Source organism: Rhododendron vialii, chromosome 4a, assembly GCF_030253575.1.
Source record: "Rhododendron vialii isolate Sample 1 chromosome 4a, ASM3025357v1".
Classification (NCBI taxonomy): domain Eukaryota; kingdom Viridiplantae; phylum Streptophyta; class Magnoliopsida; order Ericales; family Ericaceae; genus Rhododendron; species Rhododendron vialii.
In genome coordinates, this window is record NC_080560.1 from 15,440,978 (window position 1) to 15,461,872 (window position 20,895).

Below are 20,895 nucleotides of genomic sequence, written 5' to 3' on the forward strand. Positions count from 1 at the left end.
TTCCCAAACAGGAAGATAAGACGGTTCGATTACCAAGCTAGCTCTAGAATTTACTCCCTCCGTCCCATAATATTTGTTCGATCCGCAAAACGGAGACATAAAAATAATACAATTTTTGTAAGAAAAGTTGGAAAAAAATTCAACAATTTACTAGATCTTGACGAGTTCTTTTAACTTATGAAAAAAACTTGAATTTTTTCTTGAAAGAAATACATTATTTTATAGTCCTCGTTTTGCGGACTTGACAAATATTATGGGACGGAGGGAGTATTTAGCAAATGTCTCGTGCGACAGAGCTCCAAGCATCATGTGTGGTAAGTAGGCGATACTCTTACCTACACATGATCAAGGAGATTAACACCTTAGCAATTTGACAAATAAACCCGAACCCCACATCAATGATCGAACCAAAAATTCAAACTTTATTGGTGAAAAGAAGATGTAATTTTTGTTCGAGTCATGAGGTGCTAATCACCCCATGACCTAACCTTGAAAAACTACTCACGCATATCTATTGAGATAAAAGCAAGCAAAAAACTACTTGGCATAATTGAAATAATAACGCTAGAAGAAAATTAGATTAAACGATAGATCGAGGGATTCGCTACAACTTTAATGAAGACGAGAGTAACAAAAACTAACTAATTAAGACAGAAAAATAAAGATTCAAACCTGGAAAAATGAAAACAACCAAGAACAATTCAAAATCTAAATCTAGATCTAAAAAATGAGGCAATCAAATCTATTCTACTTGTTTGTACAATGATATCACGGGCTTTTATATCCTCCAAGGTACGCGCACGAAATATCTCAAAAGATGCTCCAAAGATACCCTCTGAAGCCCTCGGTACCGATAGCAATCAACTTAAGCTGATGTCACTAAGCCATTCGGTACCGATAGGATAATATAAATGCTACCGATACCAATATGCTTAACTACTGTCGCTAAAGCCCTGCTAATGCCCTCGGTACCGATAGGAAATTTCAAGCTCTACCGATATCGAGCTTCTTATCTTCAGCACTTCAGCTTCATAGCTCCCAGGAACTTCCACAGCACCCAACAGCTTTCACAGCATCTTATTTTTATTCTCTAAACTTAAGTAAAGATTACATTTTAAACCTTTATTTTACATTTTCTTTACTTTAATTTATTTAATGAAAATAAGGAAGTACCCCCCATTTGGAAACAATGACATTACCAGAATTTTGATGTTTCAATCCAATCAAAATGTTGACTCCCAGCTTTTAGTGTAAAACAGAAAATAACACAATTTTCTACAGAAGAAATGGCTCAAAACATGACATTGCTCTTCGAATAAAATCTCGCAAATTTGAAGTTACTTTTAGAAAAATTCAAAGATCAATTACCGCCATTTTTTATCTCGAAAATCGATACTTTTTCGAAAAGTCATTTTTTCATACTTAGACAGATTTTCAGGGGCCGACGGGGTCTTCATTGGTTCTCAGGTACTTGGACGCACTCAAGTCATCCATGACGTCAAAACATGTCTTATTCACACGATTTACCTGAAAACACTAAAAACATACCTTACGAGCAAAAGTAATTAAAACAACTAAATTAACGATAAAATAAACTAAAACAGATAACTAGCGCACCCTTAATTGCAATATCGGGTGCTCATCACTACTCTTCAACACAAGGTATTTTCTAAAAAATTCGACAGAGTTTCCCTTGTTTTCAATCTAGCTCGACGTCTCAGTCAGCAATAGCAACAGAAAAAAGAGCAAACCAGCAGTTCAATTGCAATTGAAATAGAAGTTTTAAATTTAGCCGACATGAAAACATAATGTTTTACAAAAGAGACATAAGCCAAACATCATCATCATCGCTACCCTAAGCTATATTACAAGCAAAATGAAAAAGAAAAATCCGAAGTGTCGCTAACATCTCTTCTTAGCTGGACGCTCCATACACCAATGGGAACTTGATTTTGGAGTTGGCTAACATCTCTTCTTGGCTGGACGCTCCATACACCAAGGGGAACTTGATTTTGGAGTTGTCGAACTACTTTGTGCTCTCCCTCTTGCTAGGATAGTAGCAGTTTTGATGATCTAGATGCAAAAAGGAGATCTCCCTCTTGCATAGCTTTGTCCTTGCCCTCTTGCATAGCACCATTCAAAGTGGTGTCGCGGCACTCCTTGTTCTTGATCTTGGTAGGATTCTTCTAAAAAATCTGAAAGTAGATAACCAAGTGATCAGCACACCAAGAATAAGCAAATCGTTCAACATCTAGCCAAAGAATTGCCAACAATGTATCAATTCCTACCAAGAAAAGGTAAACCCTAACAATAACATGCTCAAAACACACAGAGGTCACTCAACTGTAGTTGAAGTGTTGAAATAACAAGAAGGCTAGAAAAAACAACTACAAGACTAGAATGTCAAGTATACAAGACAAGACAAGAACTAAACTTTTCATTTAACAAAACAGAACTGTTACAATGAATGCAGAGTATACAAGACAGAGAACTATACTTTTCAGTTGACAAAACGGAACTATTACAGTGACATTCAAATGTGAGTGAGTGATATATGGACACATAGATACGTGAATTTTTTTTGGACAAGTTCATGCTAAAATTGGCTACAAGTACAAATTATACCACAACAAACAACAATATCTATATACTAAATGGATGAACGAGCTAATCAAATTCAAGAATGAATGTCATGTATTGATATAGTTTGGTGAAGAGGTGGTGCTGCGCAATACTACTTTGCCATGGTGATTTTGTATTCATTTTTATCTTTATCTTTACCTGCTTAAAGTGAGTCATCAAATAAAGAGGTTGACAACATTTCTTCTTAGGCAATAGCATAAAATTCGATTTGTTACCCTACAATTACAACTCACTGTACTACACGTGCTTATCTATATTGTGACTGAGATCCCCCAATAGTGTGTGTCAGCTTGCAGAATTTTAACCATTTTTCTTTTCTTGTTCCCTTTTCTAGATGTTGAACAAATGAAGAATAAGAGCAATGCTGAAAAAACAGAAGCTCAGCTGCTTGACACGTTTGATTATGCATGGAACAAAGGCAGTAATGGTGTTTGCCGCCCTAACGATATTCTCCAAAAACTTGATAGAAGCACTTCACCAAGTACTCGATTTCCTGCTATTGTGGGGAAGCTTCTGACCTTCCAGGAGAAGAAAAAGGGTATCAAAATTGAAGCCTACAAGCCGCTTAAATTGGAAAAAGGATCCAACACATAGGCTAATGAGAAGAACAATGATCAACTCTCTCGAATTCTCAAAATAGCCATATCACGGCTTAGATTTGTTTCAGTTAAATATGCTGGCAAATAGGTAGCTGCTTTAGTGATGGAAATACAATAAAACTTTGGAACTAGTAAGTTCATTGTCTGTTGTTAATAACTCCAATTTAGGGTTTCTCATATTTCCGAATTAGGGGTTTCTCAAATTTTCGAATTAGGTTTTTTTTTTTTTGCAGCACAACAGTTTAGGGTTTCTCAAATTGAAACCCTCTAATTGATGAGGATGAGAAGTAAATAGTGGGGGTAATCTATCTATCTGAAACAAGGAGGGAGAGAGAGAGAGAGAGAGAGAGAAACCTTCGTTATGGGGTTCGTAAGTACTCTGAAATCGGTGGTGGTGGCGGTTGACAGAGGTGGGGGACCTCCGGGGTTGGGTTGTGGTGGTCACTGGTGGAGTACCCGGGGTCGAACTTGGTGGTGGTAGCAGTCGCGCCCTCTCTCTCTTCTTTGAAAATTTTGAGCGTGAATGGAGGAAGAAGGGGAAACTGGGTTCTCTGTTCGCGACCTCTTTTTTTTTTAAACAAAACGACGTCGTTTTGGTCATGACATCAGCGGTTGTGTGAATGGTTGTGTGTCTGTACATTGTGTCTAGCATTATTGAACAAAAAACTTTGACCAAAAGCTCGACAAAAGATGTAAAGTTGTTATCCAAAAAAGGTGAAAGCTTTCATTTTGCATATTTTGCATTTGTATCAGAAGGCAAGTGGTTTGCTGTTGCATGAGTTCACTGCTACTGTACATAACTTCACAACATTTTTTTTTAGATAACCAAATGTTCGGATTAGCTTGCGCACACCTCGACTAATTCCGGAGTCTTGTAGCTCGACTATTTCCGGGGTTCTGAAGGTAACTTCAGGACATTTGAACTAACTGCTTCGATTTTGTATCAGAAAACTTACATGGTTACTAAACAAGAACTGCGAGTCAACCATCTCTAATTGCACTTTCTACGGTTCTCAACATTAGCTCTTCTTTTTTTTCTCCGGCGCTTCGGAAATAAGTCAACATGACACATGGCACATGGCACCAAAGACTAATTAGCATATTTTAAAAAATAAATATCGAAAGCACGATCTCCGATGGCAATTGCCAATTACAGTAGTATGGTTGACTCTAACACCACAAGGTTTCGAAGGCTAATAAGCATACAAAATTAGCCTCAGTATTTAATCTCCTGTGTAGATATAATAAAACAAAAAGTATTCAATCAAAAGGCATCTTTCCTAGTTGAGGGAAGGTGCCATATAACGAAAATGGGTGGTTACTTCCTTTTAAAAAGAACGCAGTCTTGTTGCTCCGAGGATAAGAAAGTTGACACTACAATCGTAGCAGGAGAGAGAGAGAGAGAGAGAGAGAGAGAGAGAGAGAGAGAGAGAGTTCATGGACATCCAAAGCAAAGATCCAAGCCATGACCTGATCAGTAGCATGTCCAAACAAGCTGAAGTGGTGGTAATAATGGTGCCATTTCCATGCCAAAGCCATCTCAACCAGCTCCTTCACCTCTCATGCCTCATCTCCTCCTCTTACAACATCCCAGTCCACTACGCCACCACCTCCACCCACCTCCGCCAGGCCAAACTCCGTTTCAATTCCCAAACCCACCTCCAAGAGTCTCAAATCCATTTCCACGAATTCCCCACCCCTGATGTGCACTCTCCTTCCCCTACCCCAGATCCCTCCACCAAATTCCCAACCCACCTCCAGCCTTCATTCGATTCTTCTATCCACCTCCGCCAGCCAATGGCCACACTCCTCCGCAGAATTTCTGCCACAACGAGAAGGGTTATCATCATCCACGATGTCCTGATGGCTTATGTGGTTCAGGATGTTGCTAACGTTCCAAATGCGGAATCCTATGCATTTAACCCAACTTCACCCTTTTCTTCTTTCTTCGACGGGTGGCAAATGATGGGAAAACCCTTCCTCGAAGAACCACCACCAAAAGGGCTACCGTCATTTGAAGGATGCTTCACCATTGACATGCTGACTTTCATAGCCCTTCAAGCTGATTCCCTGAAATTTACAACCGGATATATCTATAACTCGAGCAGATCAATTGAAGGTACATTTATTGATTTAATAGCAAAGGACCAGTTGAATAGGAACAAACTGATGTGGGCGATTGGGCCCTTGAACCTGGGGGCAGACTATGATAGAAGTAACTCAAATACACCAAAACACAAATGTTTGGAGTGGCTTGACAAACAAGCCCCAAAATCCGTTTTATATGTTTCGTTTGGAACGACAACTACAATGACTGATGAAGAGATCAAAGAGCTTGCAATGGGGTTAGAACAGAGCGAGCAAAAGTTCATCTGGGTTTTCAGAGATGCCGATAAAGTAGACATTTTCACAGGAGAGGTGACAAAAGAGAAACTGCCAGAAGGGTTTGAAGAGAGAATGAAAGAAGTTGGAATGGTGGTGAGGGATTGGGCACCTCAAGTAGAGATTTTGGGGCACCCATCCACAGGTGGGTTCATGAGTCACTGCGGCTGGAATTCCTGCTTCGAGAGTATAGCTATGGGAGTGCCCATAGCTGCTTGGCCCATGCACTCTGACCAACCCAAAAATGCATTTTTGGTTACAGATATATTGAAGGTTGGTCTGCCAGTTAACACATGGGAACAGAGAGAGGAAATAGTGACTTCGTCAACTATAGCAAAAGTTGTCAAGAAACTGATCGCATCTAAAGAAGGGGAGGATATAAGGAAGAGAGCTGAGGAGCTGGGTGCTTCCACCAGGCAGGCGGTGGAAGAAGGTGGTGCTTCTCGAGTGGAACTGGATTCATTCATTGCTCACATTACTAGGTAGGTTCATAGAACTACCACAACACAAACCTTGTACCTCTTCTTCTTCATCTCCTCTAATAAATCCCAATCCACCAAGTTAGCCCTGCAGGCTCCCATGTTGGATTTGCTAATTGGGCTCCAAGGGACGATTGGGCCAAGTGTCCTCCCATGTGTGTCCGGCCCATACGAGCGCCAGTACGACAGGCTGCCCATGGCTCTTGGCCCATTGCCTGGATTCGGCCCACTACACTGTGCTACCAACTTTTCTGAAACTTGTGTCTTTTGTTATGTTTAATTTAATTTCGAAGTATCCAAAAAACAAAAGAGAAAGAAATAGTTCCTGCAGTTGATTTTTAATTTGATAACAGATCCAACAAACTACAAAGTCTCTTTCTGGAGTTTTAACATAGTCATTTAGCCAAGATTATAGTATCTCGATAACAGCGAAAAAGAGAACAGAATTTTTTTTTAATACAGAACAGTAGCATTGAGTTGGGTTATAGCCACTGAATTCTAAGACAAATTAGGAAGGCCTTCAGAGAAAGTCCACCAACAGTATCACCAATTGATCCTTCACTCAGAACCTACTATCGCAGAATAGTTTTCGTTCAGAGGATGAGTAACATACTATACTAAAGCTTTTACATGAGCAGGCATCAACAATTAAACATGGTATCAAAGTTCAAAGCAACCAACAGATCAGGTGTTTGAAACTCAGTCTAACTTTATGACTACTCCGATACATTGGACAAGTTAGGCACCCTCATGCGTGTACCACTAGGGGGGGAAGTATAATGTCAAGGCTAAAACTAATAAAGCTGACCTTCTCTCTAACAGCTTTAAATTTTAATGAATTAGTGGTCAACACTTCGACAGTTCTATGGTTATCCCATAGGTAGACTCAAGAAAGTCAAACCACCACAATACTGACTGAGTACAACAAAAATAATCACCGATCGCTAGAAAACTAAGTCTAAAAAACACAAGGGCAAGGCTACTACAATTTTAACGATTTTATTTGTGGGTTTCACACGTCAAAAAAAATCACCAATTATAAAAGTAATCTAATTTAGCGAGCTCTAAAATCCAAGGAATAAGAGCGAGCTCTAAAATCCAAGGAATAAGCTAGTGAAGGGGGGTCTAGGTTTCCTTCAGGATTTGAAATTTTCCAGTAGTGGCCTAATTGGAAATATTTCAACAGAGTAATGAAAAATAACAATACAGAATAAACATTTCACTAAAAAATAAAAAACTCCAAACACGTATAGGTGACTTGCTGCTGTGCAGTAACAATATCATTTCATTAAGCAAACTTTAGCATTACGAAATTAACATTTAGCAATGTTATAAAATGTAGCACTTAGCCATCAAACTTACAGATGCTAGGACCTCCAAAGATGCTTCGCCAATGCATCTTTCCTCATAACGGTGATGTTAGGGAAGTGCAGGGAGTTCCACCTTGTTAAAGGAGAAGAAATTGACACGACCATGTTCGTCATGAGTCTTGTGACCAAATTTCAATGGAATGCCGTTGCACTGACCCCTCAAGGCCTTAAATCTGTGATTGGGACGGTGGTGGCCACTGAGGAGGCAAAGACAAAATTAATCAGAGTCTAAAACGACAAAATATATAATCTTGTAATAAAGGGACCAGTTCAAGTGCCAAAAAATGAAACACGACAACTGCTCAAATGATTGGTCCGTTTCTAATTTTAACACCATAAAGATTCTGCATAAAAGCTGCTTCTACAGTCTACAGCAGTACACAGACATATACATCTCCGCCTTTTTAAGAACTTGTATGAAAGAAGCACATACCAAACAATTTTCTACGATATTTGAACAAGCAGTACAGACAGTATTTCCGTGCCCTTTCCCCGCAAGAATCTCTCTCTCTCTCTCTCTCTCTCTCTCTCTCTCTCTCTCTCTCTCTCTCTCTCTCTCTCTCTCTCTCTCTCTCTCTCTATCACACAAACTCTATATCTAGGCTGTATGGACAAGCTCAAGACTGCTATTAGCACATATCTCATAAAAGCAATTTTGCTAAAAGAACAAACAATTCGCAAATCTGACTTCAAGAACAAAATACTATGCAGTATGCACACACAAATTTATATCTGTGTATTACATACTGCCGTATATCTCCTATGCATACCACTGAACAATTTTGTAAACGCTCATATTTTCATAAAGACACGCATTTTCTATTCGGTTTACTATCGAGTTCTTACTGAAGGACCACATTGAAACTCACATGAAAGTGCAAGCTTTAGTTGGCTAGCCTCTTTCAAGAGAAGGGGAGCTCATTGATATAAAACAGAGAAACAGAGACGGAAAATACTGATGTTATTTCTGAATGAATTACAATGAGATGAGTACACCTTTAAATAGAGTAAAGCTATGCCTAAGAAAGGAAGATTACAAGATTTGATTACCCTATGATTACGCTATGATATGATTACGATATGATTACCCTATGATTATGCTATGATTTGATTATGATACATGTCCTAAAATAGCATATTACAAGATGATACAGAATATATATTCAAGAAACAGAATATATATTCACACCCCCCCTCAAACTCAAGATGCGAGGGCAGAGAGCATCGAGAGTTTGTCAAGGAGAAAGCAGAAACGAGCAGCGGTATGGGTCTTCGTGAAGAAATCAGCCAGCTGTAATGTGGAAGAGACGAAGGGTAAAGCAATGGTGCCAGACTGAAGATGTTGACGTATGAAATGACAATCAATCTCAATGTGCTTCGTGCGCTCATGGAAGACCGAGTTGTGGGCAAGCTGAATGGCACTCTTATTGTCGCAGTAAAGAGGCGTAGGAGTAGTAACAGAGACCCCCATATCGGAAATAAGTCAGCGAAGCTAGACGATTTCAGAGGTAGCTTGGGCCATGGCATGATATTCAACTTCCGCGGTGGAGCGAGCAACAACAGTTGCGTTTTGCTTTTCCAGGAGATAAGAGAATCGCCAAGAAAAACACAGAGGCCAGAGGTAGATTTGCGGTCATTGACATCACCTGCCCAATCAGCATCAGCATAAGCATGGAGGGTTAAGCTTGATGTAGAAGAAATCAGAAGGCACTGATGAAGGGTACCACGAAGATAACGGAGAATACGTAAGAGGGAAGCCCAATGCGTAGTCCGGAGAGCAGAGACAAACTGACTAACAATGTGAACTGCATAAGAAATATCTGGCCGAGTAACAGTAAGATAAACTAAGCAGCCCACCAATTCGCGATATTCCGTAGGATCCTCAAGGGGGACACCATCAGAGGCAGAGAACTTGGCATGGAGTTCAAGGGGAGTATCAACAGTCTTCGTATCCGTGAGACGAGCACGGTGAAGAATATGAGTAACATACTTGGACTGTCCCAAAAGATACCCCTGAGGAGAGGAAGCAACTTCAATACCAAGGAAATAACATAGCGGGCCCAAGTCTTTCATTTCGAACTCACAGAAGAGATGACTTTTGACTTCAGCAATAGCAGTAAAATCAGAACCAGTGATGATCATGTCATCAACATAAAGAGAAGTACCAGACCATGAGAGGTGCGACGGAGAAATAGAGCAGAGTCATGCATGCTGGGCGTGAAGCCAATCTGAAGAACAACATCCTGGAAGCGTGAATACCAAGCGCGAGGGGACTATTTCAAGCCATAGAGAGCACGACGCAAGCGACAAACCATACCGGAAGGATGAGAGAAGCCAGGAGGAGGCCGCATATAAACCTCTTCAGAGAGATTGCTATTGAGAAAAGCATTCTTTACATCCAACTGAGAAAGAGGCCACTGGTGCACTGCGGCTACTGAGATCAAGGTGCGAACAGTGGTCATTTTGGCAACGGGGGCAAAAGTTTCCTCATAATCAATCCCATACTCCTGAGAAAATCCTTTAGCAACTAAGCGGGCTTTATACCGTTCGAAAGAACCATCAGAATGAGTCTTAACCTTGTAGACCCATTTGCAACCGATTAGATTCTTACCATCCGGAAGTGAAACTAACTCCCAAGTCTGATTGTGAGCAAGAGCAGTAAGTTCAGCTTGCATGGCATTCATCCAATTGGGATCATTGCAAGCTTCTTTATAAGACCTAGGCTTAAAATAAGTGTGAATGCGGGAAAAGAATGATTGATAAGAGGATGAGAAACAGGTATTAGTAAAGCCATATTTTACCAGTGGTTGACGATTGTCGCAGACGGGATACCGGCGGGCAGGCGGATCAGGATCCGCAGAGGCAGATTGGGAAGCAGCGGTAGAAGTTGGACGACGGGTGTAGACCTGGGTGATCGGAGCACGACGAGGTGATGCTGAGGGGGCTGTAGAAATATCAGATACCTGAAGAGTGGAGGTGTACTCTTCGGGAGGCACATCCATATCCATAGGAAATGGGTCAATATGGATCAAGTCTTCTTTGGCTACTGGAGCAGTGCGAGGTGGAAGAGTAAAATAGGGAAAACGCTCTAAGAAGACAACGTGCCTTGAAACATAAAGCTTTTTGGTCACAGGATTATAATACCGATACCCTTTTTGATTAATGTCATACCCTAAAAAAACACCTAAGACACAGCGGGTGCTGAGCTTAGTCCAGTCTTTCTTGGGGAGGAGAACAAAACAGGTAGAACCAAACACTCGAAGAAGAGAGTAATTAGGAACCTGACCATAAAGCCGCTCATAAGGAGTGCTACCAGAGAGAAGAGGGGTGGGCATCCGATTCAGGAGATAGGCTGCAGTGAGAACAGCTTCTCCCCAGTAACAGGACGGGACAGAGGAAGATAGGAGTAGAGACCGAGCAGTATTAAGAAGGTGACGATGTTTTCTTTCAGCTCTACCATTTTGGGCAGGAGTGTCAGTGCAAGACAATTGGTGGATAGTCCCAAGCGAATCTAGGAATTTATGAAACTCTGAGAGTGAATATTCCCCACCCAAGTCAGACCGAAGAATTTTAACCGATGTAGAAAACTGATTTTGAACCATGGCATGGAAATTCTTATAAATCGTAAAAAACTCAGATTTGTGTCATTAAGTAAACCCAAGTATACCAACTAAAATCATCAACAAAAGAGACATATTAGACAAAACCACATTTAGTAGCAACCGGAAAAGGGCCCCATAAATCAGTGTGAACAAGCTGAAAAGGCGAAGTAGAAATAGAGGTACTTTTATTAAAAGGTAAAGCTGACATTTTTGCAAACTTACAACCACTGCATTGTGAAATATTACTGACTGAAATATGACCCAAATGACCTGACTTAACTAAAAGTTTTAGACGTACACTAGACAGATGTCCTAATCTAGAATGCCAAAGATAAAACGGAGATGACTTATGATCTAAACAAAAAGATGACGCAGCAATGGAAGAAGGTTTTATTGGGAGATGCAAGTACTCCAAAAGATAGAGATCACCAACTCTACGGCCGGCCCCAATCTGCTTCTTGGAATCCTGATCCCGCACAACACAACCAGAGGAAGAGAAAACAACATCAAAATCAGAGTCGGATAATTGGCTGATTGAAAGTAGGCTCAAAGACAACTGAGGAACATAAAAGACATTAGGAATAGATAGTGAAGGTGCAGTAGAAGATAGAATGGAACCAATAGAAGCAACATGCATGGGAGAACCATTAGCTGTGGCAATACTAATAGGAAAAGCGGGTGGCACACAATTACTAAGAAGAGACATATCAGGAGTCATATGATGAGAAGAGCCAGAATCAAAGATCCAAGTGGTGGGTTGGATACTTGAGGTGGGAGAACTACACAAACCTGAGTGAGTGGTAGTCATGGCAGAAGCTTGGGGGGAACCCCCTCGAATGGCTTCCATGTAAGCCTGAAACTGCTGAAATTGCTCATAATCAAACTCTGGAGGTGCACTACTGGAGGCCGGTGCTGCCAAGGCTGCAGGAGGGCGAGAATGTTGTTGTGGTGCCCGAGACAAATGCGGGGCATGAGGACCAGTCGACTGAGCAACATTTCGTCCCTTTGGCTTGGGACGGTTAGGGCATTGATGCTTCCAATGACACTTCTGATGGCAATAGTTACACTCATCTTCAGGAATTTGAGGCCTTGGCTTGGCCGCAAATTGGACAGGATGAGATGCTGGAATGGGCGAGTGATGTGTCGGATATTGGCCAGATGGAGCAAATGGAGCAGCAAAGACAGATTGTGAGGGAGGTGCAAGATTAGCCACTTTGAACCGCGTTTCCTCAGCGATAAGCTCATGAACAGCACCATCTACTGAGGGCAATGGAGACCGATGCAAGATAGCCCCACAAAGACGCTCAAACTGAGGCCGAAGGGCCATGAGAAACTGAACAAGTCGTAGCTCCTCACGAAATCTGACATAACTATCAAGTAGTTGCAAATCTGAAGGTTCCATGAGAGCTAACTGATCCCAATAAGTAGTCATTTCGTTATAAAATTTTTGAATCGATTTATTGTTTTGGGTGGTATTTCGGATGGACATTTCAAGCTCATATCGTTTAGCAAAATTTGATTCAAGATACAGAGCTTGTAGCTAATCCCAAACTTTCTTTGCTGTGTTATATTTCGAAAAATTCATGCCAATACTTGGTTCTACGGAGTTGTGAAACCAAGTCAAAATCTGTGCATTCCCTGTGTTCCATTTTCCCAAGGCAGTGGTATACCCTGGGTCTTTTGGATCAGAAGGAGGTAGCGTAGAACCGTCTACGTATCCCCACATTTCTTTACCAACAACAAAAATTTTCATCACATGAGCCCAGCAGGAGTAGTTGTTACCGGTCAAACGAACACTAATAGCCTGATTTTTTATCGCCAGACATGATGCTAATAGAGAAACGCAGTCAAAAAAGAAAACAGAATACCAGAGTACCAATCTGCATTACACTGGTTCGTCGGAGCTGTAACAGAGGTTGCCGGAACTACTGCAGTGCCGGCAAATGCTACAGGAGGTTGTCGGAGTGTGGGTAGGTCACCGGCGGTTGGAGAGGGATGGGTGTCGACTGCTGTGGGTATTTCTTGTGATTTGTGTTGCTGAAAAACAGAGAGAGGGAACGATAGTAGCTGACAGAGGGAGAGAGATCTGAGGATAGAAGACTGATTGGAAAGCAGGTTAGGGTTTCGGAACCCGCTCTGATACCATGATATAAAACAGAGAAACAGAGACGGAAAATACTGATGTTATTTCTGAATGAATTACAATGAGGTGAGTACACCTTTAAATAGAGTAAAGCTACGCCTAGAAAGAAAGATTACAAGATTTGATTACGAAATGATTACCCTATGATTACGCTATGATATGATTACGATATGATTACCCTATGATTATGCTATGATTTGATTACGATATATGTCCTAAAATAGCATATTACAAGAAGATACAGAATATATATTCAAGAAACAAAATATATATTCACACTCATCTGGACGATCAGGAATTCCTTCAAAATGGCTTATTTACCTTTTTGGTCTCCAAAATATTAGTGAGTGATCAATTTCGTCCCCAAACTAAATTTTTGTCCAATTTCGTCCCCAACGTTTAAAATTAGTGTCAATTTAGTCCCCACCCCTAACGCCGTCCATTTAGGCCGTTAGAAAAAGGGGCTTTTTCGGAATTTCACCTACAATTACCTAAAACACTTGAATCTACCCAAATCAGCTATTACGAGTCTCCTATGGCCACCGTCTCCACCATCTCTGCTATCAACTCCACCTCCTGTGCCCATTCCACCACCAAATCTCAAACGCCCCTATCTCTCTCTCAGGGCAACTGTTTTTAAGGTAACAAGAAGTGGTTCTGAGGAATGTAGCGGCGGTGGTGGTTGTTTAGGGTTTATAGCTGTGGTGGTTTGGGTTATGGAGATCTGAGGAACGGCGGCGGCGGTTTAGGAGGGTTGCAGCGGTGGCGGTTTAGGTGGGTTGCAGCTACGGCGGAGGTGGTTTAGGAAGGTTTTAGGGCTAAGATTTATGCACAGCTTAAGGTTTCTGTGGGTTTTCACCGAGGGGTTTCGGACTTGCGGTTTGTGAAATCGATTGAGAGGTTTGGATGTTACGATTCGGCGCTGATTGGGTGAGTGGTTTACAGGGGTCCGATTGATTGTTTTGGTGTTGGTGGGGAGTGCAGGCGTAGGAACGGTGGCTATCGGAGACGGCAAGCAAGGGGACGGCAGCGAGCAGCAGCAACAAAGGCACGGCAGCGAGCAGTAGCAACAAAGGCACGGCAGTGTGGGGTTTTTCTGTTGGACCGGCAACAGAGGGAGGGTGGCCCTGTGGTGGTGTGGGTCTGGTTTGGGGTTGTGACCAAAGGGTATATTGTACGTTGGTGTGTGTTGACTGTAATGAGAGAAGAGAGGGGATGGGGTGAAATACATTGATGCCCTCCATTTTAACGGCCTAAATGGACGGCGTTAGGGGTGGGGACCAAATTGACACACATTTTAAATGTTGGAGACGAAATTGGACAAATATTTAGTTTGGGGACAAAATTGGTCACTCACTAATACTTTGGGAGACCAAAAAGATAAATAAGCCCCTTCAAAATAGTATCTTTTCATTACACCCTTCTATGAATCCGGGAGTATTTCAAGGGCGCCGCTATTCGCAGCCCTCTATTTACTCCCGTAGCCCACTAAATTTCGGTAAATGATTGTTGAAAATCATAAATAACATTTCGGTAAATTGCTGTTGAAAACAAGATTATATTTCGGTAACTACATGTCGAAAATATGTTCAACTTTCGGTAAACAACTGCCGAACATGCATTTTCGGTAAACATCTGTTGAAAAAAATATTATATTTCGGTAATTGGACGCTGAAAATATATCTCAATTTCGGTAACTAACTGTCGAGTATAATTGGAAATTTTTAACGGGCTATGGGAGTAAATAGAGGGCTGCGAATAGCAGCGCCCTATTTCAAAAGCTTTTAACAGGGGATTCATTGAAAATAGTCGAGTCTCACTTCTTCCAATTCAATTTCTATTCTATTCTCCTTTCTTGTCTACAGAATTTGAGATAACCCCAATTGGGCAAAACACGAGATAACCCCAATTTGGCAAAACACATTGGGAAGATTCACAAAGCTGTTTTTACCATTAGAATATCATGATATTCAGGAATCAGAGATTCCATGCCAACTTTCCACTGATATTCCCGTTGGACCTTTTTCCTGACTTTATTAGTTTCGCAACTATTGATGATTAGTTCAATAGCCTCGAGGTTGAATCAAAAACAAAAAACAATACTTCCACAGCAAACACTGTTGTTTGATTTGGAATCGAGAACGCAGTAAATTCAATTTAAACGGAGGAAGATGATGACGGAACCTGGATAAAGTGAAGATCAGCCGAAGTCTGAACTTCTCTCGTCGAAGTCTGACGATAAAGAGAGAGAGAGAGGACTGAACTCTAGCCCAAGACCCACCCCCAAATAAACATGAACCGGCTACTTCTGAACGCCGCACCTGTTCTTTGGCCGGAAATAAAAAGAAGGGAAGAATTTTTTATGAGCCCCGTATTTGAAATCGGGAAGTCCAGCAAGAAAAAAGAAAAACAAATCATATCACAATAATTAGTAGTGATTGATAGCGGATCAAAAAAGAATAAAAAAAATCATATCACAGAAATTTACAAAAATTCACTCACATCCACGTTGAAACCTACACACACTACACTTTTAATGTGCGTGTGACTCACCAAAGAATGTGAGGGTGTACATAAATTGTTTGTGTGTGTTTGTGAAAAATGGGTGAGATCCACCAAGTAGCTCCATGTAGGACTCAATGTTCTAAATACCGTACCGGCAAGGATACTGATTTTTTCTATTAGTACGGTACGTGTCGGTACCGGTCAGGTACCAGTCAAGTACCAATTACCGTTTCGGATTTATCGCAATTACTAATATATATAGTTATAAATTCATTATTTTCCTTATAACCTAAATTTTTACTAACAAAAATTCAACTGTCATTATATAACTCTCATCCAGTAATTCAAATATATATATATATATATATATATATATATATATATAAAACAACAGAATACTACCCTATGGCCCACGGACAATCTATTTTAACCATTTCAATTTCAAAAGTAAGAGTAAGGGATAATTAGTGTTACTGTGGGGTTCCACATATTTATAATCTTCTTCTCCCTTTCTTCGGCTGCTGCTACTGTAATTTTTACCTTCTCACCAAAAAATCACCCACCGCCAGCGGCCAGGAAATGCTTGTTCCGGCGACCGATTCCCTTCTTCCCACACGCAACCTCCTCGTCTCCTTCAACCACCGTCACGTCTTCCAAAAAAACCTCAAAACAAGTGATTCCATTCTTCGCTACACCACTGAGGAAAGGTATTGCATTAATTTCTAGAATTTTCAATTTTGTCCTTGGACTTAGATTTAAATTTGATTTGAGACCAACCGTGATCGTTGATCTGTTTGATACCTTGATGTGAGGCTGTGTCAATTGGATTAATGTGTTTTGCGGAGCTTTTTTTTCATTCGATTGCTCACTGCAAAATACCGAAAGAAATTTCTGGTAACTATATCTCGGCCGAGATTTTTCCGGTATGCCGGAATTGTCCGAGAACAGCCGGAAAGTTGGACGAGACAAAAATGGAGATCAAGGTTACCGGATTTGTGCTAAAACGGAACGTACCGGTCTGTACGGAACGGTATCTACAACCCTGCATAGGACTGTGGGTTAGTATTTGGGTTTGAATTTATGGATCCGTAGCATTTTTTATTAGAGTATCTCCGCTCCTTACTTAGATTTTTACTTCAATTTGAGTAAAATTTTGAGTAAAAACTTAATTTGGTATTGTGTGTTCCAATGAATAAAGTCAAACTCAAGCACAAATTTGAGTAAAAACTTCATTAATGGCAATATTGTAAATTTAAAGGTGTGAAATTTGCCTTTAAAAATTTAATTTGAGTAAAACTCACAAAAAAGGAATTGGAATCATCATCTCAACAATTTTACATTTTGTTTGGAAGTCTAGGAGAGTGAGAGACAAGAAAAGAAAAGGAAATGGGAGAAAAATGAGGGAAAAATTTTAATGTGCACGAAATTTGACTTTCCTATTTTCTCCCTTCCTTCCTTTCCACCCAATCAAAGAATTTTTTTTTTTTTAAATTTCCATTTTTTCCCATAAGTTCAAAACAAACCCGTTCACACGATTTTGACTCACAATCATGGAGATTTGTGCACAACAAAACATGTGTTTACTTTTCCAGGGAAGAGAGGATTTAATACTCCCCTGACCGAAATTTTGTTGGGGAAATAACGAAACAGTGGAACAAGGGGCAAATATTGCCCAATTGATGGACCACTTTTTCCTGAATTCATCTGGACATGAGAAGGAGAAAAATAATCCCGTATACATGGAGAGGGCAACCTAGAATGACTAATATGCCCTTGCTAAAAGAAACCCTAAATTCCCCAATTTTGAATCCCCAGCCACTGTTCTCTCATTCCATCCTTCCCTCGTACGCTGCTGAAGAGGAAAGACCTACAGGGGAGGGTTCCGCCTCTGCTCGTTTGCTGCAACGACCGTTCTCCATCACCTCTTCTTCCTCTCTCACTTCACCTCTCTGTAAGCTATAGTCCTTTCTCCATTCCACCGAAGAAGAAGCAGTGTCTTCTCCCTGACCAAGCGGGTTCGTAGCTGTACGCATCTGGTAAGGAATGTTTTGGGTGTTTCAATTTTATTTGCAGTTTTCTCTCTTTTCTCTTCTCTCATTCTGTCCATGTGTCTCTGTTTGCAAGCAATTTGGTTTTTTTCATGTATGAGATAGTGGCCTCTTTGTTATGATGTTATTGTGTTCAGGTCCTTTGTTTGTGTGTTGTAGCACTTGCTTTTTTCCTTTTCCTTTCTACAAAATCTGATCTATGAACTATATGTGTAACTGTTGAGGCTATTTTGGTTTTTTGAACTGGTTTTAAGTTTAACTCTTTGTTCCAATTCTCATGCGTACCCTTTGCTCTATAGTTGGACAATGGACATTTTGCGCAGGATTAGTGTGATGGAAACTCTTGACTAGCTTTGGTACAAATAGAACTGATGCCATTCATTGATGGGCATTCGCTGAATGCTATTTATTTGTTTTTCTTCGTTGGTCTAACTTTAGATTGATACTGTTAAGTTGTTTTGATGACATTACTACTGTTTCAATGTTTGTTTATGTTATCTGCAAACTTATATATCCAAGTTTGTAACTTTTTAAAGTTCAAAACGAATTAATTCGAAAGGACAATAGTTGTTCAGTTGATAAGAATGGTTTTGCATGTGCTGTCTATTTGTTTCTATATAGGAAATATGTGGACAAGGATAAGTACTACTAGGTTTGGTTTTGGGAAAACAATGGACATTGGCATTATTTTTTACCAACGAAATGACGAGTCTCTGTAATCTGGAAGTTGTGTTCAGAGGCAGACATGTCGTCCAACTTGGCGAAATATGGATTCTCTTTTTCGGTTGATTAATGCAAAGTTAATAAAAACCTATAATTTTTGGAGAAAAGGTTAAGGAAACCCTAGAATTGGGTATTTAGTAGGTGGATGTCTCATATTTTGTTTGTATTACTCCCCATTTTTGTCCTGTGCTGGAGGGACAGGCAGCTGTTAGTTCCTCTATCTTTCATCTCTTTCAAATCTATTAGTTTAATTTTTCAAATAAAATTGTATGAAATTTTTTTGCTCCCAAAATGGTTTCTGTGTCCTACCCCCTACTAAGAAACTCTAGTTTTTGCCTTTTTCTAGTGAAATTTCATCTCTATTAAAATATAACCAACGCCTCTGTCTAAAAAGAGAAGTTAATGATATAAACACCCATGGATGAGAGAAAGAAGGAAATATAGATTACTATGAGTTAGTCCTTTAATATATGCTTATCTATTTCTTAGGGTGAGATGGAATTATTGTTAAGTGTAGCCATGAGATGATTCTGGGCTATCACCTTAATCTGGCATAAGGTTACTTTCCCTTGTTATCTCCCTCCCCCTTCATGGAAATTGTAGTTTGTACAGCAGAAATATACAATGTGTGTTGTCCATTTTCAAAGATGTGTGGCTCTATATGAAATGTGGTTCTTGTTCAAGTCATGTAACATGTATTTTTGCTGAAAATATAATACTTGCTCTTTAAGTTGTCTAATGCTACTCCTTGTAAGAAAAATTGTTGCTCTGTATGTAATAATGGATGCTCCAGGGCAGTGACTTATATTTTAACTCATTTCAATGGTTGTCCCTTTACAAAGGTGTGTTCATATGTATGAAATGTGGTTCTTGTTCAAGTCATGTAACATGTTTTTTTGCTGAAAATATAATAGTTGCTCTATTAAGTTACCTAATGTAACTCCTTATAAGAACTTTTGTTACGCTCTATGCACCAGACTGGTGTTCTTTAAAAAACTTTCTCCCTAGACAACTGTACATTGACGATAGGAAGGTGGAAAACAAAAAACTATTGTGGAAATGGACTTAGATTAGGGAAGTTTTAAAATAACAATTGTGGTTGATGGTATTCGATCATTATTGAAGGATATGTCCTCGAGTTCAGTTAGTTCAGGTTGTAGTTTGACGAGAAAGTGCCATTGTGGTGATGAAGTTGTTTTGAAGCCTTCTGGAACTGATTTGAATCCTTGTAGGAGGTTTCTTGGGTGTGCTAAATATCCGGTAAGTTTATGTTCACTTGTTGTTTAGTTCATTCTTTGAGGAGAGAGAGGATTTAGTGTCATTTGATGGTATATTTTGTAGGATCCAAACTGTTGCAGTTTCTTCGAATGGGTTGATGATCCCATATGCAAGCGTGGCAAGGCTGTTATTCTTGAACAAAAGGAAACGATAGGCAAGTTGTATGACCAGATTAAGTATATGCGAGAGAAAGCCAACTTCTTTGAGGACAAAGCCAAGGAGTACGAGAAGAAGGCTCAAGAGTATGAGGATAAGGCAAAAGAGTTTGATAACATGACTCAAGTTTATGAGTGGAGGATTAAGGAGATGAAGAGAATTGAAAGAAAGAAAATTAAGGAGGCTAGGACAATGGAAAGAAATATTTGGATGAAATTGCTGGTTGCACTGCTGGTTCTTGTAGGCGGAAGCATTTTTTTTAATTATGGGGTTAGGGATGAGGGAATTGCGTTGCCTCGTTGACTTACATGGGTTGAAATGCCATAATGTTAAGATGTAAATTACAAACTTGGTAATTTGTTGGATGTAAATTACAAACTTGATAATATTTTGTGTATGTGTATTGTTCACACGGTTAATGGTTGTGTATGTTAATCTAATATTGTCGTATCTGTATTTGTGTGGTTTGACACGAAATGTAATAACTTTGTTGTGTTGTGGTGTACAGAAGTTGGGTCATGAATTAAATACATTAGGTACATTTTCTTTTTAGGTTATGGAGAATGCGGAAAAGAAAACATTGACAGGTTATTGCTACTGGGGTGGGGAACGAAAGTTAAATGCCAATGGCACCTTCTTCTACAACGGTGGGACGTGTGTAGCTGTTCTACTTGAGGAAGGAAGTAAAATAAATGAGTTACGTGAGAAGGTTTGTGGTGCCCTTAACATGAATTTGGAAGGTAAATTGTACTTCTATAACACAAAGAGGGACAAGACGAAGTATGTAACATTGAATGATGACAACGGTGTTGCAATGTTGTTCCACCTGAACGAAGATGATGTCGACTTGTTCGTAGAAGATATAAGACAAAATAATTACAATATCCCGACCTTTTACAATTCAACAAGGTTAGATGAGTTGTTTCATGTTAATTTAACACTTACAATTTATTTGTTTGCATTTGAA

The 20,895-nt window shown here is 40.0% G+C and overlaps 1 protein-coding gene across 1 annotated transcript; it reads left to right on the forward strand.

Moving 5' to 3' along the window:
* Nucleotides 1-3,659: 3,659 nt before the first annotated feature.
* Nucleotides 3,660-7,180, forward strand: LOC131324289 (zeatin O-xylosyltransferase-like). Its single transcript, XM_058356200.1, has 2 exons — nucleotides 3,660-6,184; nucleotides 6,232-7,180. The coding sequence occupies exon 1, from the start codon at nucleotides 4,680-4,682 to the stop codon at nucleotides 6,108-6,110; it is 1,431 nt and encodes a 476-aa protein (XP_058212183.1). The 5' UTR covers nucleotides 3,660-4,679; the 3' UTR covers nucleotides 6,111-6,184; nucleotides 6,232-7,180.
* The last annotated feature ends 13,715 nt before the right edge of the window (nucleotides 7,181-20,895 follow it).